The sequence below is a fragment of the Bubalus kerabau genome, chromosome 4 (assembly GCF_029407905.1).
Source record: "Bubalus kerabau isolate K-KA32 ecotype Philippines breed swamp buffalo chromosome 4, PCC_UOA_SB_1v2, whole genome shotgun sequence".
Lineage (NCBI taxonomy): Eukaryota > Metazoa > Chordata > Mammalia > Artiodactyla > Bovidae > Bubalus > Bubalus kerabau.
In genome coordinates, this window is record NC_073627.1 from 44,167,962 (window position 1) to 44,190,686 (window position 22,725).

Below are 22,725 nucleotides of genomic sequence, written 5' to 3' on the forward strand. Positions count from 1 at the left end.
CCTGTTAGTGGAGAATTTAGTAATTAGAAGCCGAGATCTGAGCAGACCCTGTTGGGGCTCATTGCTATTGAATGAGAAGTAGTCACTGCATCCGCCCCGGCTGGGGTGCTCTTACACCGCTTGGGTTCTGGCTCCCCACGTCAGGGCTCACCACCTGCAGCTTTGTGGGCACTCTCCTCACTCTGCACTCTGTTTGGGCACCTTCTGTTTCTTATCCAGTTGAAACAACCTGACAGAGGGAACTGGGTGGAAGTTGGTTGGGACACTTAGTTGGTGAGGGAGACCTCAGAGCGAGAAGTTGATAGAGTAGAAATTAGGACCTTGAATGGGTGTGCCGAGTGAAGGAGGCATGTACCAGGAATAGAAGAGAACTTGTTTTCTGCCCCTGTTGATAAGATATTCATTTGGTAGTGTTAGCCATTTCTTGAAAGTATCTTTGAGAAAAAGGAAGGCAGATCGTTTGGATATCTGTAAGATAAACCATATATTTATATAATTTTTCCTGATTCACTCAAATGCTAAAGTAATCTTGAGTTCAATTGTTCTGTTTGGGTGGGACTTAATATTTGGTGTAAGACTCATTTGACCAGTTAGAACCAGTCACCCACTGACAAATAACAGTGCTGAATGATTATGGAATTTCTCAGGGCCAGTCTGCTAATGGGTTGATCTGTGAATGAGTTATGGTACCTTGTGTCCTTGAAAAATTTAAAGAACTATATTGTGAGTTTTTGTTTTGTTTCCCAGGCAGTTCCTGAAATGAGGAAGCCTCCTAAAGCTAAGTTCAGAATCTTATTTTTGTGAGTGTTTAGCTATTAAAGTATTCTTCCGGCACAGAGAGGGACTGTCTCTCTCCTTCCTCCCTCCTATGGCTGTGGCCAGTATTCTGAGTTTTATTAGTAGCTGTGGGAGTTCGCAGGGCATGGGAGGAGGGTGCTCTTCTTCCTCAGTAAGCTGTCAGTTCCTAGGTCCTTTGGAGGTTTAACAGCCTCTCCTGCTTTCAGAGACACCTTGAGCTTCAGAAGCTTGGTAATTCCTTGGGTATGTGGAATAAAGCTTCAGGTGATAGTGCTGCTGCTAAGTCACTTCAGTCCTGTCCGACTCTGTGCGACCCCATAGACGGCAGCCCACCAGGCTCCCCCGTCCCTGGGATTCTCCAGGCAAGAACACTGGAGTGGGTTGCCATTTCCTTCTCCCGTGCGTGAAAGTGAAGTCGCTCAGTTGTGTCCAGCTCTTCACGACCCCATGGAGCCTCAGTGAAATGGCAAGGTAAGATCTTTTGATTTTCACTAAGGCTGTAGAAACCTTCCCCCAAAGTTGTTATACATCAGAATTCCTCAAACTCCTCTACTCAGGCTGGGGCAGAAGTGTAAGTCGCTCAGTCGTGTCTGGCTCTTTGGGACCCCATGGACTACACAGTGTATGGAATTCTCCAGGCCAGAAGATGGGAATGGGGGCAGAAGGAAGGACCTAAATGAACAGAACGAATTAGTGTGTCAGTCATGCCTTGTTCTGTTTCCTTAATATTTGCCTATTGCCACACTAACCCTGGATGGCAGCAGACTAGAGATACAGTGAAGGGCAGTATGTTTACTGTAGCATTAACATTCCCTGCCTGCCCTGAGTTTATACTGAAACTACACTAGAAACCTAAGGCACATAAGCTCGAGGCACTGTGTACAGAGAACTGGTTCTAAGAAAGTAACAGACCAAATAAATACATAGTAGATAGAGTAGATGCATAGCCATGAAAAAGCGTGAGCTCCTTTTCACCCTTGAACTCAGAACACCTTAAAGAGCAGAGAGATGCTTCCTGTCAGATATCTTGGTTGGCTCTGTGATGCCCAGATTCCATCATAGTGTGAGTGTCAAAGTGGAAACCAACTTAGAAAAGGTATGAGTTGAGAGTGTGTTCAGAGTTAGTCAGGGTTGACTTCCCCCATTCAGGAAAGAGCCTGAGAATAGGAGGGGAAGAGCTTGCTGAACAAGGGTAGCTTGAGAACGAGAGGTAACTGTTGGTCATTACTTGTAGTGTTCTCTGGTACACTTTTCCTCAGTGTGAATGATAAAGCTTTCTCCTGGGAAAAAGTCTGACCACTCAAACCTAAAGCTTTCCTTTGCCTTTATGCAGTCTTACTCTGGTTATAGTTGTTCCCCTGGTCCTTTTTTTTTTAAAGGAATTTTCACTGAAAGCCATTTCCGAAGTGTTAGACTAGCGAAGGTCTAATAGAGTTACAGAGTGAAGAGCTGATCTGCGGCAGGTAGTTCCCCAAATCCATAGGAGAGTCAATAGTTACATTTACACTTAAAAGACAAAGCCATGGCCTAGAATTGTATGTTTTTGTTGTATATAATAGTGTAGGAAGAGGGCTATGGTAGGTGCTCAATAAATATTGGCTTGAGAGGCAGCTGTGGTATGGTGCAGCGTTTTCTGAACGACCCTGTGCCCACAATGAAGACTGCATCCCAATAAATACGCTCATAATTTCAATAGCTGGGACAGAGTCATGAAACAATAAGCATTCTTAACTGTTACCTTGTGGGTTTTTTTTTAAAGCTTGTGGATTAGAAAATATTTGTCTGATGGAATGAGCTACAGGTGTGAGAGTTAAGACAGAGACTGTCGTGTGAGGTTCACCGTCCCAGCTGTGTGTCACTGGACAAGTTACCTCACCTTTCTGAACCTAGGTTTCCTAATCTGTGGAAAGGGGATGATACTTATTCCATCTGGATTAAAAACTTGCTTTCAGTTTCAAGTGAAATAATGTACGCAAACATGTTTCAAAGTGTAAAGAACTATAGAGTCTAAGAGGGTGGTTTAGTTCTGGTGACAAAATAAAAAGTGGCCTGGATTTTGATAGATTGTACGATAGATCAGCCAACATTTGAACAGTGTTCACACTGGTGTCCTAAACACTTGAGTATATTAAACTAATTTAGTCCTTAAAATGATCCCATGAAGTAGGAAACATTTTACAGATGAGGTTTTTCCCCCCAGGGTCACACAACTGGTAGGGAGCAGAGAGCTCAGTTTTGTCTAGTTCTCATTCAAACCCAGTCTTGTCTCGTAGCCACTTTGACGTTGTGCCTCTTGTTAATCCAGGTTTCTTCGGGTAATTCGAGCTGCACTGGATGCTTCTTTGTATGTGAATTTTCTGCTGTTGAAACCTTACCAGAAAATGACTGCCCTTGCCACCCAGTTTTTTCCTAAATTGTTGACTTCTTTGGCTCTCTTGGTTTTATAATCAAGAAATGAAAGCTGAGTAGAATGATATCCTAAACTAGATAGTCCAGGAGTGAGAATTCATCCCCACAGAGTGCTGTAATGCATTTAGTGGTCAAATACAAATGACTTCATAATTTTCATGTCTATATAATAAATTTTACAAAATTATTATTATACCATATTTATGTATTATATGTACTCTTTAAACCCAGCACTTATAAGCATTTTTTGTCTTTAGATATTCTTTAATGATATATATTTAATATGGGAGGCTTATACTAATTTCATTAGATGAATATCCCATAATTTATATGATGATTTCCTTGCCTTTGGACATTTAGGTTGTTGGAGATTTCACACAATTATGAACCATACTGTAGTGAAGAGAGTTGTGTGTAAATCTTTGTTTACATTTCTGATTATTTCCTTAAGTTAGGCTTTTTAGAAGTATAATTATTATATCAAAGAGTATGAGTATTTAAAAAACTTTCATTTTTAGAAAATGTGTCAATTTAGCATCTCACTTTAGTGACTTTTCACTGAATCCTTGACTCGGTGTGATTTAGACTTTTTTTCAAACATGTTTGTCAGTTTTAAGCAAAAAATGTCATCTGTTTAATTTACATTTCTTTAATTATTAGATAGTTGTACCATTTCCTTGTGTGTTTGGAGTTGCTTACATTTCTCCAACAATTGCGATGGAATTCGTGTCTTCACTCCACTAACACACACTCATTCACATTTTGTTGCTGTCTCCTTCCCTGCTTCCATTCATAACTCTTCAACACCTGTTCAAAATTGCATTAGAACGTTCTCTGCAGTTTTGACGAACTACCCTCTTAGTATAAATCAGTGTTACTCAGTACATAGCAAAAATACGGGTTTATAAATTTCTCTCAAATTTTCTAAACACAGCAGTGAGCTTTGGGTAATGCAGTTTAGACCCAGAAAAGGGAGACACCTGGGCACCAGGGTGAAGCAACACACACAGACCCAAACACTGTCATTTAGACTTGTGTTAGAATAATACCTTGTAGTTCTGTACTCGAAATGGAGCAGCCTTATAAAAAAGAATGAAATAATGGCATTTGTAGCAACATAGTTGGACCCAGAGATTATCGTACAAAGTGAAATAAGTCAGAAAGGGAAAGAGAAGGGGAGTTCCCTGGTGACCTGGTGGTTAGGATTCTGGACTTTCACTGCCACGGCCTGGGTTTGATCCCCGACCATGGAACTGAGGGTCCCACAAGCTGTGTGGCGCAGCCAAAAAAGAAAAGAAAGACAAATACCATATGCTGTCACTTATATGTGGAATCGTAAATATGACACAAATGAACTTATTTATGAAACAGAATCAGACTTATAGACATAGAGAACAGACTTGTAGTTGCCAAGGCGGGGGGGGCGCGGGGGCGAGATGGATTGGGAGTTTGGGATTAGCAGATGCTAACTATTATTATATATAGAATGGATATACAGCAAGGTCCTAATGAAAAGAGTATGAAAAAGAATATATATATATGTAGAACTGAATCTCTTTGGTGTACAGCAGAAATTAACACGTTTAAATCAACTATATTTCAGTAAAATAAATTTTTTTTTCATGTGGCAGGCTTTCTAAATGCCCTTAAGTCTCTTAAATCTCTGTCACCCTTCAGACTTGAAAGCCAGACTCTAGACTGAGGTAGAGGCCTCCTCTGGGCCAGCGAGTCCCTGGAGAACGTGGCCTGCGTGCAGAGGGAGGAGGAAGGGCCTGCATAAGCCACGTGTTTAGCTGCTCTTTGAACACATGCTTGCCAAGGTTTTTAAACAGCCTGCTACATTCTTAAAATTCTTTTTCCATGTTGTGGCTTTGATCTGTAAGATTACAGAAGCTATACTGAGGACCTGCCTTTTTTCATTTTTATCGGAATAAATGCCTGTCTATGGTGTGACTTGTTTTAAGCTCAGTCAGTGCCTATTAAAGGACTTTTTAGACACTCTGAGCCTTAAAATTGCACCGAACTTTGATATCTTTCCTACAGATTTCCTTTTTTAACTCAGTTGCCTCAGTTTCCCTGTCTGAGTGTGAGAGCTGTGCTTCTCTAGCAGCTTTTTTTGCTTTGAAGGTTAAAAATTGCCACATAATTATAGGTTATTTGTTGAATTATATTTCATCTGAGTAATGATCAAAAGCTTTCTGATTTGGTACAGGTTTCTACAGGAAATTGTAAAAGGAAAAAATCCAATATTTGTGTATTATTGCAAGGAAGCGGTTTCTTCTGATTTCATATTAATCTCTTTGTTTTGCTGTGCACAGCCCCAGGTACTTAGGAGTAGAATCCCACCAGCCTGACAGCTCTGCTTGTGATCATGAATGTGGTTAAGCACAAAGGTTGTCAATCTTTCTAAAATGGTTCAGCTTAAGTTATAGTGATGCAGCTGTTAGGAAACTGAAGGCTATTACATGCAGTGACTAGAAACTGCAAATTCTGATTTAGCAGCTTGTAACCTTCATTTCACATTTTTAGGAGCACTGATTTCTACCTAATGGTAATTAATGTACAGAAGTCAGCGGATACTTTTCAATACAATGCAGTAATGGTACCTGGGCCTTTTTTTTTTTTTTTTTTAAGCACCTAGGCAGTTTTTGTCTCTTCTGCTCTCTCATTCCCAGAGTAAAGGCACCTGTGTACACACCGGCACAGACACTTTTTGGCACTTGTGTTATTCATGTGTTTCAAGGACCTAAATTCAGATAAATTCCAGACCCTGGGATTAAAGTATATGCTATTCTTTTGGAATGTAAGCCAGCAGTATTTATTAAACATCTGTTACATGAATAATCTTGGTCCTGACCCTGTAACTGGTAAGGATAAATAAAAGATAGTCTTCAGAAGCTCAAGTTGAAAGGTTAGAATGTCCAGGGCAAATACTTTCTTGGGACCTGAATAACAAATTCAGGAGAAAGCAAGCACTTGGGTCCTTAAATGAAATGATGAGAGGCTCCAGGAAAGAAAGCTCATGCTAAAGAAAGCACTGGCAGAGAAAGCACCTTTAGTGACATGGTGGTGGGGTGGGGTGGATAGGAAAGGAACAGGACCTTTTGTGATGGGTCTTAAAGGGTAGTTAGAAATAATGTTTCCAAACCCCTTGAGCCTCATGTGTTCAGCTTTGTGGAGGTGGTTTGCAGCAGGGGTAGTTCTGGGCTTGCAACAAAGTTAGTCCAGAGGGAACGTCCATCTTTCTCGCCTGCTCTTTCTCCCAGCTTAGAGTTGTGAGGTTTCAGTTGCTAGTGATAAGTCCCCTATTGTGTTAAAGATAGAGAAGAAAGATGCCTTTGAGCAATGACTGAATGTTATTGAGATTGGGTTAGTAGTGAAAAGTACTAGAGAGTTGGAAGTTGCCAGTTACCTGGACTGACAGAATTATTTGTTTGAATAGATGGTTTTAGTGACACAGACCTTAAAGATGACTGGTTCTGCAGAGTCTGGTTTTGATGAACATGTAATATTTTACCATCTTTGTCCCTGTTTATTTTCCCCAGAGCAGTATTCCCTTCGGTTTTTAACCTAATTTCTTGGACCCCAGGAGTAAAGGAATGGAGAGTAGGATGAGAATTCTACCCCCACTATTGAAAGGCAGTCTTTTTGGATAAGCCTTTACCTCATGGATGAGAAAACTTAGTAGTCAAAGATAGTGATGACTCTTAATAAATGCAGTTTCTCAGGGTTAATCATACTCTCTTAAGATGCATGGACTGAGGATTTTCACTGTTGGGTGTATTTTATAAAGTGGAATCTGATAACAAGGGGGCATAACATTTTCTTTTTTTACTTGGGATTTCAGAGATGGCACTGCTCTCAATTTCATTTTTTAATTAAAATCCATAAATGGCAGATTTAAAATTTTGAACCACAGCATGAATCAGAAATTGGGTTTGTCAACCTTTACTTTTGGGGAGGTGGTAATTCTTTTTGAAATTAGGGTTGAAGGCAGAGAAAGAGAAGGAAAGCAGGAGAGAGTCTTGGAAATAAGGGTACTGGAAGGCACGAGGCTGTGGGTGGGAGACTCTGCTGGAGGTCATGACTCTCCATCACTTCACCCCCGACTCCCAAGTAAAAAAACCTTTGCTAGTATTTTCTCTCCCCTCCTTTTCCCACTTTAAAAAAAAAATGAAGAGGAGTCTTTCTTTTCCTCATTTTCTACCCTCCAGTGGTCGTTAAGCATACACAGGGACAAACAGTACAAACAGCTGAGGTGTTCCTACGGCACAAACCTGTCCTAAGGCAGAGACGGCCCTTTATCAGATGCTACCCAGGAAGGCAGCGAGTGTGACCTCACAACTCTAATGGAACCTCTGTTCACCTTGGTGAGGCAGGGGAGGTGTGGCGGGCACGGATGGAAGTCCTCTTGAATTTCCCAGTGGGGTCAGAGTTGGCTCCTTAATTAGAGGCTGTCTGGGAAAAGCCAGCACTTGTGCAAATGCCCCAGGAGGGTCTGAACACCTTAGTTCTGTGCTCACTGTGATACTGGCGTCCCCCTGCTGAGGGAGCAGACCAGCTGGTGGTAGGAACGCTGGCTGAGAGCGCACAGAGAGGCTCTGCAAGGAGATCTTTTTTCTTTCTCTGTGATGTCTGCAGCTCATTTGGCCTGAGCACCAGGTTGCTACTTGATGCTGTTCAGAAGTCAGGATTTGAATTTTGAGGCCCTTTCAGAGAAGGTAGAGGTAATGTTGATTTCTGGGTCTAATTGTGCTTGTGGAAGTTATCAGCTATAACTTACATTGGAATATACATTTAAGAAAAAAGCCAGATGGTAATCAAAATGTGTGGGTGGCTTGAAGTTTTTAAATAAAAGGCTTGTACTCAGCTGCCAAGCCTCCAGAAAAGTGCTTTGTAATGCATCCCTGCTTTCGAATGGCTTGTGGAAGCAAGTTGCTTCCTTCCTATTTCCTCACAACCCTCGTGAACCTTGCCACGTTCTCTATTTTCCCTGCCCTCGCAGAAATTGATTCCTGACTTCAGTAAAACTCCTCAGGGGGCTTGAAGATTTCTTTAGTTCAAGAGGCAGTCTTTTGGAAAAGATGACAGGTCCCTGAACTCGCAAAGGAAGCGTGCACAGACGCGGGGCTGTGCTCTCGGCAGCCCAGATGATGCCAGTAAGGGCTCAGGAGTTAGACTTGCTGGGGGTTCTGGCTTCCCTGGTGGTTCAGAGGTTAAAGCCTATGCCTGGAATTCGGGAGACCCGGGTTTGATCCCTGGGTAGGGAAGATCCCCTGGAGAAGGAAATGGCAACCCACTCCAGCACTCTTGCCTGGAGAATCCCATGGAGGGAGGAGCCTGGTAGGCTACAGTCCATGGGGTCGCAAAGAGTCGGACACGACTGAGTGACTTCACTTTTCTGGTTGGAAACATAATCATCGAAGGTCCCAAACTCTGGGACTGCTTCCTGCTCAGACTAAAAACTGACTTTCTGGAGTCTTTACAGAACTCACCTCTTAGTTTTGTTCCTTTGTTTGCTGTCAGTAAATCACTAATGCCTTTTGCCACAGTTCAGCTGGCTTAATTCTCTCCTGTTCTTCCTGTTGAAATCCAGAGTTGTGGCCTGAAGGGCAGTATGTCAGCTCTTTAGGATCCACAACCCCCACTTGTCTCGTGGTTGCAGGCATCAGGATTTGCTAGGTCTATCAGAGATTACAGTGATCATTCGTAGATTAGTTCCTTCTAAAAAGTACAGGGAGAGAGTGTATCTGCAAAACAGCTGAATGAATGTGTTTTTTGTACCTCTATCATCACAGTCTCTTGGCTTTCCAGGTGAAGTACAAGGCCTGGAAGTGGGAGTGTGCTTGGCTCCAAGGAGACCACTGTGACTGGAATTAGAGTCAGCAAAAGGGTCAGAGGAGGTTAGAAGATAAGGTCAGATACGTGATAGTAACAGATCATTGAAGGCCTTGTGGGCCATGTTAGGATTTTGTATTTTATTCTAAGCGAGTGGGGAAGTCGTTGGAGATTTTTGAGCTGATATGGTTTCCAATTAAAAAAATAAATTACTCTGGCTGCGATGTGGAGAATAGATTGGGTGATAGGAGCAGGGGTAAAAGAGAGAGAGGTCATTTGGAAGGGTGTTGTCGTAATCCAGGCTAGAGATGATGAGACGACAAGTGAAAGTATTGCCTCCCTCCAAGAAAGGTTGGGAGACCTCAGAAAGAACACGTCACTAAAGCCCCTCATACAGCCCTTTGCACGATACTAGGCTCCAGGATTTGTTAATTCTCTTCCTTTCCTTGGAGTTTGCCCTCAGCTGTATTAGGACCATAGGGGAGAGGTTATTCAATAGAGATGCGCGTTCACCAGGAGGGTTGTAAGCAGTGCCTCAGCCGCTTGACCCTAACGGAAGACTTCTTGTTTCTCAAGGCACTGCAGCTGGCACACTGCTGATTCTGTCACCCACCCACCAGAGGCCTGAAAAGACCGAATCGGTGCCACAACTCCGGGGCAGCTCTGTTCTCATTGAGGCTTCCACGCTTCAGTTCTTTCTGCAGTTGCTATCTTAGACACAGTCTGAGCAGCCTCTTTCACAAAGTATCTTTTCAGCTACCTGGCCTTGCAAGCTGGAGCTCTCTGATGCTCATTGTGACAAGGTAGTTTTCACATACCTGAGAGGACCCTTTAAGGGAAAGAAAGAGGTTTTGTGGTCTTTGTTTAACATTTGAGCTTCCCCTTCACCTCTCCCAACCCCCCAGCCCACACCGTTCCTCTTCTGTTGTGATCTGAAAGCCTTAATACCAAGCCACCCTGATTTCTGGGGTTTGCAGTGTGGGAAAGGAATTCAGTATGATTTAGTACATTACAGTTGTTTGGGAAACGCGTATTCGATGGCTATACCACCCTGAACGCGCCTGATCTTGAAGTTAAGCAGGATCAGGCCTGGTTAGTACTTGGATGGGAGAGAAGCGTGGTCCTTGGTACATGGGGAGCTTGAATTGTTGACAAAGCTTCCTTCCCTCCAGAAGGCTAATCAGTGTTTGTTTGCTTGGGCTGTGTGTGTGTTGTTGGAAGACTTCACTGATGAAACCATGCCATCTTGTTACAACATCAGAATCACCTGCCCAAAGAGGGCTGCTGGCAGCCTACCACTTTCTTGATTTACCCTGGGAGCAAAGCAGTTTCTCCCCCCACCTTTTTTTTTGGGGGGGGGGTGGGGGGTGGCTCTGGAGGTCTAATTGTGTGAAAGGCCATAGGAAGGTGAATCCCCAGAAACTTGCGGACAGAATTTGCTTTAATAGTAGTTAGTCTTGTCTCCTAGGATGCTTTTATTCCTCCTTCTTTTTAAAAATAAGTTCAGGCGAATTCCCTGGTGGTCCAATGGTCAGGACTCTGCCCTTTCACTGCCGAGGGCCCAAATTCAGTCCCTGGTTGGCAAACTTAAGATCCTGTAAGCTGAGTGGTACGGCCAAAAAAAAAAAAGTCAGCTCAAATTACCAGGGTCACAAGTTGGACTTTGAGTGTCTTTGTATCTCATATACTGTACTGTCTCTGGAAGTGTCTGGCTGCCCCGGCCCCCAGCCAGGTCTCTGAATAGATTGAGCTGGGCCCTATGAGGATGAGCTGTCTTCAGGAATGCTGTTCTGTTTTTAGGGAGAAATCGTCTTTTCCTTCACCTCAGTTGGACTGTGCCCTAGCCTTTCTGTGCCTGCCTTAGCTGGGGCACAGAGGAGAGCCAGCATACCATTTATGTGGCTGCCACGTGGGCTTACCCAAAAGCCGTAAGGAGAGGCAGCCCATGGGAAATGCAAACGTCAAGCGACTGCGTCTATAGCTTGTGAACATAAAGACCTTCAGTTGTTTGTGTAGATCAGTATTTTCTAGTTTTTATTTTCCCCATCCAGGCATCTGTGCTGACTGAAATATTTGAGCCATAGCAATCGTAGAGAGCAAATTGTTTCTACAGATAAAGACATAGATATATTTTTGTCCTACATGCTGCTAATTAAATTGCTTATCTGTCTAAACTTGGGCCGTTGCTGCTGCTATCCGATGTCCCTGGTATCTTCTGGAGTGAGTTGCTCTGTGTTCCGTGACCTTGTTTTCTCTGTTGTTGCAGTGTGAGTGGCTGCCTCACGTTGTGTTGATGCCGGTCTGCCATGCTAGCCTGTCTACCAGGGCCAGGTGACCTGTCCTTTCAGCTTCTCTCTCACACGCAGATGAACACTGGACTTCAGAAATGTAAGTGATCTGGATCCCAGGGGAGCATGCGGCCCTTTATTTTCCCCTCCATTCGGGTTCTCCCAGAAACGACTTTGGGGTACCCTGGCTTTGGTACCTCCAAGGTGTTCTTCAGCACAGACAGCAGGAAAGCAGCTGCGGCACTTGTCGGCAGTGCGAGGCGCTTCTCTACTCAGAGAGAGCCTCGTAATACTAGGTTCCCCAGTGTATGTCATCTTAATTTTAATTGTTGCTGATAGATGTCTGTTGAGCAGTAGGACTATATGGAGTTTTACAGCCCAGTGTTATATATATATCTTATGTGTATACATCACCCTTGAAGGAAGTGTTTCAGTTTGAACCCCGGGAGGAATGGAATGAAAACGCACAGTCCAGATGACTTACTGTATCCCTGAAACAAACCGTGTGCACTGTTGTGTTGTTTGGAGCTCGCTGAGTGCCCTCTGCCACGGAGACAGACCGTTCCCCCTTGGCTTGCTGTCTGCCTTCTGAGCCAATGCCCGCAGCTCACAGCAAACAAACTCTTGCCTCCAGAAGGGACATGGAACTATTTAGCTTTCTCAGCCTCTCTGGGCGTGTTCCTGTTAATATTCTTCCCCCAAGACGGGATTTTGGAGAACTGCTAGCTTCCTGTATTAGATTGGCTGGCACTGGGGCTTCAGACTTTGTATTTTCCCAGATTCCTACCTTCTATCCCTGTACTATGTGAATGTGCAAGGAAGATTCTCTTCCTGGCTTATCACCATGCATGGCGTCTTCGAGTGTAAAGATGGCCCTAAATTTGGAATAGAGTTTCCTTTCAGAGCAAAAAGGGAAAATCAGCGAGGCATCTCAGCTTACCCTTTAACAGAAAAAGAGCCTCAGCAGGTTACCTGACTCCTTTATGACAGAGGTTGGCAAGCTTTTTCTGTCAAGGGTCAAATGGATCACACCACGTGGTCGCTTGCGTGTTCTCACCTGCTCTCATGGGCACAGGCAGCCGCAGGCAGCCTGTAAACAAATGAGTGCGACTGTGCTCCAGCACCACCCTCTACAGGAGCACAGCAGCCCAGCGCTGGCTTTCAGGCTGTAGTGTGCCGCTCTCTGCTCCATGAGATTATCTGCAGAAGTTAAAAACGGTCTGGCCTCTTGATTTCCTTTCTTTGAAAGAGAGTAAGACTCAGAGCGTGGCCAGATCTAGAATTTGGCCACAGAATGCAGCTCCCGTAACAACAGAGCTGAGGGTGTCAGTCTTGCTTCTGCGGCTGCCTGACGCAGTAGGCAAGCTCGCTGTCCCAGCTCTGCCCCAGCCTTTCTTTCTCCCGCTGAGTGCCAATCGGGTGAGGGCGTTGTCTGGGCTCTCTGGCCACCCAGAGCCGTATGCTCACGCGCTGTGACTGGGCTCAGGCCTCCAGGCACACAGCTGGGGAGGGAGCGCACGCAGAAGCATGTGGTAAGATAACAGAACGCAGTTCGCTGTCTGTCTTCTAGGTCCTTAACACACGCTGACAGCTTCACCCAGAGAGGTACCATCAAGGGCTGAACCATCTAGCAGGAAAGGCAAATTGGCAGCTTTATCTTAGCTGCTGATTTTGGATCTTCACTCCCTTCTCCCCAAAGCAGCCCCCAAGTCACCTCTGCAAAAACCTCTATCCCAAATCTGTATTCAAGAATTGAGGTGTCCTTTTTCTCTGGTTTCAGGCTTACCTGTCCATTTGGGGGACAGTATATTTCAATCCCTTCAACTCTCTTGTGACTCTCCTTAACTACACCTAAACTTTTGCAGAGAAGAAAACCCAGTGGTGTTTTTAAGCTCACTTGCTTGCTTCTTTGCTCTCCCAAAATGTATTGGGAGGAAAAAAAAAAAAATCCTGTTCTGTGATGTACAGCTCTTAGCATTAAGCATTCACCATTAAGGTGGGACAGAGTATAAACTGCTTCAGAAACCAGAAGCTAAGATGCTGCTCAGAGCCCAGGTCTACTAGCTGTCAAAACCTGTGACTGCTGTTCAGCCTTTCCCTGCTCCCATCCTAAGGAGGGTCTTAAAAGTTGCTCAAAACACAGAACTCAGTATCTAGTGAGGTGGGCATGGAGTGTGGGCATGCGAAGTTGCTTCAGTCATGTCTGACTTTTTGTGACCCCATGGACTGTAGCCCTCCAGATTCCTCTGTCCATGGCAATTCTCCAGGCAGGAATACTGGAGTGGGTTGCCATGCCCTTCTCCAGGGGATCTTCCCAACCCAGGGATTAAACTCATGTCTCTTACATGTCCTGCATTGGCAGGCAGGTTCTTTACCACTAGTGCTACCTAGGAAACCCCAGGGGGTACAGCTATTTATAGCTTTGTTGTTGTTCAGTCGCTCAGTTGTGTCCGACTCTTTCCGACCCTATGGACTGCAGCACACCAGGCCTCCCTCTCCCTCACCATCTCGTGGAGTTTGCCCAAGTTCATGTTCTTTTTATTGGTGATGCTATCCAGCCTTCTCATCCTCTGACGCCCTCTTCTTCTTCTGCCCTCAATCTTTCCCAGCATCAGCCTTAACAGCTCAGTATATTTTATATTGGAATAGTCAGCTTAAGGCAGGGGAGATAGGTCAGGGCTCGGGAGAGGGGATATGTGGCTTTTTGGCCCAGCACTGTCAGTCACCTGGCTGGTCAGTCTGCCCCCGGCTTGAGCTGCCGTATGTACAGAATCATAATATCAGTCCCTTCAGACACCAGTGTTTTCTCTTCTCCCCATCCTCTTCTACATGTATAGGAGGGTGTGATGTATTTTCCCACCAAAAGTATGACTTGCCTTAGTGCAGGCTGGATTAAGGGACATCTTGCCTTGGGTGGGTCCTGCAGGGGCTAGAAAACCACAATTGTGGTTAGTGGCTGCCCTCCCAGAACTTTCCTGGATTGTTATTCTGTAACATCACATGGTTCAGGAGACCTGAGCCATTTTGGAGCTTTGTACTTGAAATGGAACTTTGTACTTGAAAAATTTGTTTTCCTCTAAGCCATCTTCTCCCAATTCCGCAGAAACTGTTGCTTTTGAACATTTGTTTCCTTCATTAACCCCACGCCTCTGCTCGTTTCTCCAGCTCACAGTCAGGTGTATAGATAGGGTGGCTTGATAAAGATTTCTGGGTAGAGTGGTTGAAATGACCAAAGGTCCCTGGTCCTCAGATTGTCTTTCAGACAGCGACTGTGACTTCTTTCACTGTCGAGTCTTGGGACCTAGAACAAATAATCAAAATTAATCTTTTACTATACTCCTATATGCTTATCTGCCCCCTAGTGGAAAGATCTGGAAATGGCAAATTGGCCCAGTGACTGGATAAACTCAGAGAAACATCAGAAACATTAGCTAACATTTGTTGAGTGCTTACCATATGCCAGGCACTATCTTGCGTATTTTTATGTATGTTCCCATTCACTCTTCAATAATTCCATATGGGAGACTCACTTATCTTTCTTTTAAGCATGAGAGTGTCACTTGTCAGTGTCACATTACTAATCAGTGACTAGGCTAGAATTCACTCTTGGGTCAGACTCCAAAGCCTGTGTTTGATGGACGGCCTGTGTCTCCCCACAGGCTAGAGGCTCCTGCTGCATCAGCCACTAGTGTCTTCTGATCTTCAAAACAGAAAGATAAACGGGGAGGTCTCCCCTACCCCTCAGTTCCTAGTCCATGGAACTTTCTCGGCTACATTTAATGCTCAGGCTCAAGTCTGGGAGGTCCTGCATTTAGGGCTTCCATGGTAAGGTTACTTTGTCTCATCTCTGGGCAGACTCAGCAAAACCTGCTATCCTTGAATAATTACCATTGACAGTTACAGGTCCTGTTCACAGAACATTTCCTGTTCATTGGATTTTTTGATCTTAGTAATTCTGTGAGGTAGGACAGCAGGTATCATTTCTGTTTATAAATGAGGAATGACTGAGCAACACTCTGAGTAGTCAGATAATGAAGCCAGTGCCTGAATCCAGTCTCTTTTTTCTAACCACAGAGTCTCTGTTCTCCACTGCTTTATGCCTGGATTAATGACACCGTTGGTACCAGATAGTTAAATAAGTTGCTGGCAAAGCTGTAGTGTCTATGTCAGCTGTGCACTTAGAGGAAGATGGTGCAGAAGAAAGAAAGGCTGCAGGGTGCCTGTGTGGGGACTGGGATGAAGTACTGAGACTCGGAAGGGTTGGGCTGAAGTCTGGTGTGTGAAGTGGGTGGTGTCAGAGCCCAGAATGTGACCTCTTTCTTGTCCAGTATGCTCCTGTCATTCCTGAGAGTCTTCCTTAATGGGCTATAGCCCGTGTCCAGCCTCCCCGCCCCTCACCTCATCACTGTTGTCAGCATCAGCGGAGCCAGGACAGAGGGAACTGGTCGGTGGAGTGTCCTGTCCCACACTCCTGACTGAGGCCAGCACACGTTGTGCCTCTGCTAGAAAAAACTAGCTTGAGAGTTGGTACTGACTTGGAGCAAAGGAGCTGTTGTTCAGCAAGCCACTGTACCAGCCTCTCTTAGTTGGCCTTCAAGGAGAGAAGCTTGTTAACATGGAGCAAGACTCTTCCTACATGGAGGGGCAGACCTTCGTTTCCTGTCTGGATGGAAACGCAGTAGCTTCAGACTCCTCCTGTTCAGCTGAATCCCAGCTGTTCAGCCAGACAGTGTGCTTATAGGTACCTACTGCGGGTCTGCTCTGGGTAAGGAAGGCGCCAAGCAGGAGTGGCACACACTTCTCATCAGTCACATGAAAGCGCAGTGGCTGACCAGGGCAGCTTCTCGTGGAGTTCTGGTGCTCTGAATTTAGGGACATTCTTCAGTGATCCCAGACTTTTTTGGTGTCCTCTTTGCAAGAGAATGTAAGACAGGTCAGAAAATGGCCCCCACTTTATGGAGCCTGAAGCCCATTAAGGGTCAGAGGCTTAGAAGCAGCAGCAGAACTCTGTTCTCCAGGCTTTGACCCTCCTTGCCGTCTAGTACTGCCTAGTGGGTGGGAGACTTCCAGGCCTCTGCCTCCTGCTCCTACCTTCAGTTGCCACTGTCACATTCATCTTTCTGCAGATGAGTCATCTTACAAACATTGCGATCACGGATGGAGCAGGTATTCAGCACTCAGTAAATAAAGCAGAGCCTTGAATATGTTAGAATGCCTACCAAGTTCAAGGCATTGTGCCAGTATTTCAAAACACGAACCTTTTGCTTTCTGTGCCCTTTTTTTCTCCTGTACCCTTTTTTGCTGAGTCCCGCCTCTTTGAGCATGAGTCCGGATCTCTCTGCCCCTCCTGAGCTGGAGCTCTCTTTTCTTGCTTCCGAGGAGAGCAGCAGTTTCTAAGCAGTCGCTGCCAGCCAACCAGCAGTGTCACCTGATGCAGGCAGCTGTGCCCTCTCCTGCTAGCACTCACTAGACGACTTCTGCTCAGCGATGCCCAGCGACATGACTCTGAATGGGGTCTCCTTTGGGCCAAGCCAGCTGAGGCCACAAGCCAGGCATTTGGTCAGCTTAGTCCTTGGTCTGCCCTGGCCACCTCCGGCACAGGGAGGAAGTAGGGAGGGAGTCAGCTAGCTGAACCCAGGCTCCCAGCCAAGCTCACCCCTCCTTTTTTTTTTTTTCTGCTTCGGGGAGTCTGTGCACTTGCTTAGCAAGCCTTTATTAAGCACCTTCTGTGTATACTCAGGGGAGACCCTCCCTCGAAGAGGTGGAGAATGGCGCTGAGACCCCTTGCCAGGAGCCTGGCAAGCTTAAAAAGCTCTTGTTCACAGAACCTTTTCCTTTTTGACTGCAAGCACGACATCCGCTGTAGCCCCCTGATGGGAGGCGACTGGAGATGGGAACAAAGAGACTGTTAGCATTAATGAGGCCCATTGAGCAGTGTTTCCGCAGTCTCCAAAGGAGGGCAGGTTTTTCCTCTTTCATTTCGGAAAGTGACAGCTGACAGGGGCCGAATACAGACTATTTTTGGCTCTCAGAACTTCAAGATGCTCTGAACCCTTTCTCCTCAGCTCCCTCCCTGCAGTCCTGCCATTATTGTCACCCCCCACAAGGAAATAAATAAAGCCTTTTGATCTTCACCCAGTCAGGCTGAGAGTAAGCTGTAAACAAAAGTGAACTTGTGACATGGGGGTGGGGGAGGGATGTTGGCAGCTCTCTCCTCTGCCCCTGAAAAAAGAAGCATCCTGTCTCCTGTGCCAGGATGCCCACCCCGTGGGCACAGTGCCCAGCTGCCACTGCTGAGAGAGCTGACGCCTCACTGGCCACCACAGACCAGAGAGGAGCCATTCTGGGTGCCCTCTTCCCCAGGGTGTCACCGGCAGGGACTGAGTGGCCCTGACAAGCAGCCCTGCTTAGAACCTCCAAACCCCAGGCCAGCAGGGGCCGGTAGGAACTTGGAGAGACTTCCGAGTGAGAATTGGCCCGGTTCCGGCTGTCTAAGATGCGAGACTTTGGAAAGTTGCTCTGCTCTTCTGATCTTTAGTGACCTCATTTGTGAAGTGGGACCATCATGATGGTACCTGCCTCCTAACACAGTAGCGAGGATTCATGGGACAGCCTGGCACTCAGCACGAGCCCTGGCCCGTGAGACGTGCCCACTGCATGCTAGCCAGGCTTGTTTCTGTTGGGGCTGAGGCTGGCTCCGAGCTGGAGGCTCGGCCTGACGCCCCGTGCACCCTGCCCTGCAGGCCACAGGCGGGAAGTCTAGGAGGGCTGGTTGGCTTGGCACTGACGAGCTCCCTCTCCTTCTCTGCTCTCCTTCCCCTTCTCTCTCTCTAGGGGACACTACACAGAAAATGAGAACTGCTCACTACCCCACCCCAGCCGAATTGGACGCGTATGCTAAGAAGGTCGCAAACAACCCACTGACTATAAAAATCTTCCCCAACAGTGTGAAGGTTCCCCAGCGGAAACACGTTCGTCGTACTGTGAACGGCCTGGACACATCGGCCCAGCGCTACAGCCCCTACCCGACTCAGGCCGCCACCAGGGCAGGCCTGCTGGCCATTGTCAAAGTGCCAGCCAAAAGCATACTCAAGGACTTTGACGGCACCCGAGCCCGGTTGCTCCCCGAGGCCATCATGAACCCCCCAGTGGCGCCCTATGCTACTGTGGCACCCAGCACTTTAGCCCACCCCCAGGCCCAGGCTCTGGCCCGCCAGCAGGCCCTGCAGCACGCACAGACCCTGGCCCACGCCCCTCCCCAGACGCTGCAGCACCCTCAGGGTATCCCGCCACCCCAGGCGCTGTCCCACCCCCAGAGCCTCCAACAGCCTCAGGGCCTGGGTCACCCTCAGCCCATGGCCCAGACCCAGGGCTTGGTCCACCCTCAGGCCCTGTCTCACCAGGGTCTCCAGCACCCCCCCACTCCCTTGCTGCATGGAGGCCGGAAGATGCCAGACTCAGATGCCCCCCCGAATGTGACCGTGTCTACCTCAACTATCCCCCTTTCAATGGCGGCTACCCTGCAGCACAGCCAGCCCCCGGACCTGAGCAGCATCGTGCACCAGATCAACCAGTTTTGCCAGACGCGGGCGGGCGTCAGCACTACCTCAGTGTGTGAGGGCCAGATCGCCAACCCCAGCCCCATTAGTCGCAGTCTGCTCATCAATGCAAGCACTCGGGTGTCGACCCACAGCGTCCCCACACCAATGCCTTCATGTGTGGTCAATCCCATGGAGCACACCCACGCGGCCAGCGCCGCGCTGCCCCCTGCGGGCCCCGTCAACCTGCCCACGGGCCTCTCGCGTGCCCCCACTGGCTACCCTAGCGACCTCAAGCCAGTCGCCTGGAACCAGCACCAGCTGGCACACCTGCAGCAGATGTGCGGTGAGGCCGGTGGGACACCAGCCCCTGGCCTGACAGGCAAGCATGCAGCAGGACGCGAGTTGGCAGGGCCTGGCTTGGTGGGCAAGACCCCTGCCTACCCGCAGGAACTCTGCCTGGCACAGTCTTTCCATCTGAAGCCACCCCTGGAGAAGCCAACCCCGTCCCCACCCGTCAACGGCCTGGCCGCCCCACTGGCCTACCCCAATGGTCACTACTTCCAACCCCTGTGGAACAACATTCTGCCCACTCCCAATAGCGACAGCTCGGGGTCTCAGGACCTCGCCGTGCCGTTCCACGGTGGGCAGCCCACGGGCGCACCCCTCGACTGTGCGGCGGTGGCTGCTGGGGCCCACTTCCGGGCAGGGACCGGGGGCGGTCCAGTGGCAAGCCAGAACAGCTTGATACAAACGGTGGATTACCTAAGTGGGGATTTCCAGCAGGCCTGCTTCCGAGAACAGAGCCTGGCCATGCTGAGCAAGGCCCACCGAGCCCCTGGCAACCGAGCCCCTGACCCCACAGATAGTCGAAGTCTTCATGTTCAGCACCCTGGGTATAGATAGGGAGCCCTGGTGCCCTCCAGTTCCACGTCATACGTCACCCTCCTAGGTTTAGTCTTACTTTTGAGTAATTGGATAGTTTCAAGGTTTCACTGCTCCAACGTGATCATTCTTAGATGTCTAAGAAAGGGAATTTAGTGGGATCTAATTGAGGACAGAGGGGGGTCCTTTTCGCCTTTATCTTCACCTGTACCAGCCCCAGCAACTTTAGGGTTTATGTTGGGACCCAGTCTCAACTCCCGGCTTGACTCTCCATTGCCTGCCTATAAGTCCAGTTCCTGCCCCGTCTCCCCGCCACCTCCTGCCCACCATTTCCCACCAGCCTCCTTTCATCCTTACCTGCACCTCTCACCGTCGCCCTTAGGACTGAGGTATGGGCTAAGGGAAGGGTCCCCAGGCGAGGGAGTAGTCAGCATCCAGCCGCCTAAGCTAGGCCTCTCCCTGTCTCTCTTTCTGGGACTAAGAATCCAGACTTCCCAAGTGTTGTGGGAGCCGATTTCTTACTTACCCAAAGACCTCAAATCAAAACTGGCCCTGTCCGCATCTCCTCCCAGCCCTTCCTCAAGGCTATTTTTACACCTGCATTGAACCCAGAGCCACTGCACTCATGCATGCTCCTCCAGGGCATCCTGCAGCATGTGGCCATGGCCTTGGGGCATGGCTGGGCAGCGGGGGCGGGGAGCCTGTCTTTGTATTGATACCTTGGTTCCTAACTCCCTTTCCATCCCTAGAGCAATGCCAGGACACCTGGCATATCCAGGACCTTCCTGCCTGTTGTCTCCTGAGTCACCTGCTGCCCTCATGCCCCACTCCCCCCTCGCAAACAAAACAAACAAAAAGCCAGTCCTACTTGAGGAATTAGGTAGTAGGTATGGGATGATCACATTGGAGTTTGGAATTAAAAACACTGAAAAAAAAAAGTTAAACTACATTTGGTTCTCTACACTGGCTAAGAATATTGCTCTACACTGTAAGTTTTAAGCGTCCTGCTCTGTATGAATGTAGCGTGGGTTTGAGGAGCTGCGTGTGTGAGCGGCCCCACAGGTGCATTCACTGTCGAGTCACCCTCCACAGCCCCTCAGTTTAATGAAGGAAAAAAACACAAAGCCTTAAGCTCTTTGACTTCTCCTTTACCAAATGAGAATGGTTCCAACAGCTGGAGACGGGCCTCTATTGGAAACAGCCCCTCCTGCCCCTCGTCCTTCCCTCACCCACCCCACTGCTCAGTCTCATCCCCACGTGACAGTTAGTTGGCTAGAAACTTTAAACTTTTCTGTAACCTAGATTATGTTTTGTTGAAACATTTTGCTTCCTTCTGTTAAAGATACATAGTTGGGCTGTCCCCCCCCCCCCCCTTTAAACCAAATAAGCCCTACCCTTTCCTCTGTCTCTGGGGAATGTGAGCTGATGTTATTTAAGATTCTTGGTTTTGTTTACTATACTATCCACTGTTCTTTAGCCAGAAATTCTCTAGTGATCTGAAGCAATGTGACTGAAGACCAGTTTTTAAATTATGTGTTGGCAAGTTGCCTTATATTTAAAAAGAGAAAAAAACAAGGAAATATCATGCCTGATTGTGTTATGCCAAATGATAGCAACATGAAGTCCTAATTTATTGCTCCCCGCTGTTTTGCTGCCGTCTGTAGACACTGGTACCTTCCTGTCCTGACCCCCCAGGAGCACCAGCAGCTTCTGGTGCGATGCCTTCTCCCAGTGTGCTGGCCTCCGTCTCACCCAGGGGCCCCTTCCAGTTCTCGCTTCTCTTGAGTTAAATTCTCTGAAAGGACACCGCTGTCTCAGCTTATCCCCTGCTTGATCTCCAAACCAGATATTTTTGCTGTAATTTTCTTCCAATGCCTCTCTCCCCAAAAGGTGAGCTGCCATTTTAGGAAATTGTACCAGACACCACCTTGGGGGCTTAAAAATCAAACCTCAAACCCATCTCTTCCTGTGTAGGGGTGCATCTGAAGCTCTCACTCCCACCCCTAGTCTGCATGGAAAATGTACTGTGACCCCCTGCCCCCCACTACCCTCCCCTTTGGTGGGAGGTGTTTCCTAGATCACCCTGAGCCCCTCTTCCCCTCTGCCAACCAATCCCCAACCAGCAATAAGGGCCCACGCCAGGGCCTCCTGTCCACACCCCCGCCTCCATTCTACACTGCCCCTAGAGAATAATCTGGGTCTCCTGCTGTCCACATACTGTAGCATTCATTCTCCATCTCCCTCATCCTCTCACCTGTGGTGGTTTATGGGTGTGATGGGGTTTTTAAGATTATTATAAACCAGTAAAAAGAGCAAACTCACCTTTTGATCTTGTCCTATTCGTTAATGCTTGTTTGAGATGATCTTTCTTAACGGTTCTTAATACTTTCTAGAAATAATTTCTCATTTTTAAAGGGCCTTCTAGAGGATTTGTCCCAGTCAGAAGCCCTCCCCACCCATCATCCCAGGGCAGGTGTGCTGAGTCAGCCCCTGCAGGGGGCATCCGCCTGACTGGCCGTCTGCCCTGGGCAGGGCTGCAGGGGCTTGGTGGGACTTGATGGTTATGTTTGCCGCCCTTCAGTGGAGGCCCAGTTCATTGTACTGCCGTGTTCAAGGACAATCAGTCACTGAAAAATGGGGATCTGGTTTGTGAATAAGCTGACTTAAGACTGAATGTCCCTCCCCTCCCCCTTGAAAATCTTGGAATTTCTGAGGACCTCTGACAAGTGATGTGTTGTAATAATCTGTAACATGAAAAGTGGCCCTCTTGGCAATTTCAGTCTTAAAAGGTTGAGTACTGATTGGATTTTTTTTTTTTTTTTTTGGTCTGGGGGTGGGGGGTGGGGGGGGGTGTGGAAATCCACAACAGCTCTTTAGGTGTCCCCTTTTCTGCTGAGTTTGGGTCTGGACTAAGATGTGATGGAGGGAAGGAAAGATCCCACAGGTTGTAGAACTCAGTGAGTGTGCCT

General features: G+C 47.5%; 1 protein-coding gene across 6 annotated transcripts in view; it reads left to right on the forward strand.

Annotated features, from left to right (window-relative positions):
* FAM222B (family with sequence similarity 222 member B) overlaps window positions 1–22,077 on the forward strand; it is a 56,904-nt gene extending 34,827 nt beyond the window's left edge. For 3 of the 6 annotated variants that reach the window (XM_055577113.1, XM_055577118.1, XM_055577114.1), the window contains exons 2-3: window positions 11,312–11,433; window positions 18,168–22,077. In XM_055577113.1, the coding sequence (XP_055433088.1) occupies window positions 11,352–11,433; window positions 18,168–19,777 (1,692 nt within the window). In that variant the 5' untranslated portion in view covers window positions 11,312–11,351 and the 3' untranslated portion in view covers window positions 19,778–22,077. Of the gene's footprint in view, window positions 1–755; window positions 1,270–9,625; window positions 9,849–11,311; window positions 11,434–18,167 lie in introns of those variants that run through there. The other 3 variants (XM_055577115.1, XM_055577117.1, XM_055577119.1) reach the window with 3 other exon arrangements.
* Window positions 22,078–22,725: the final 648 nt, after the last annotated feature.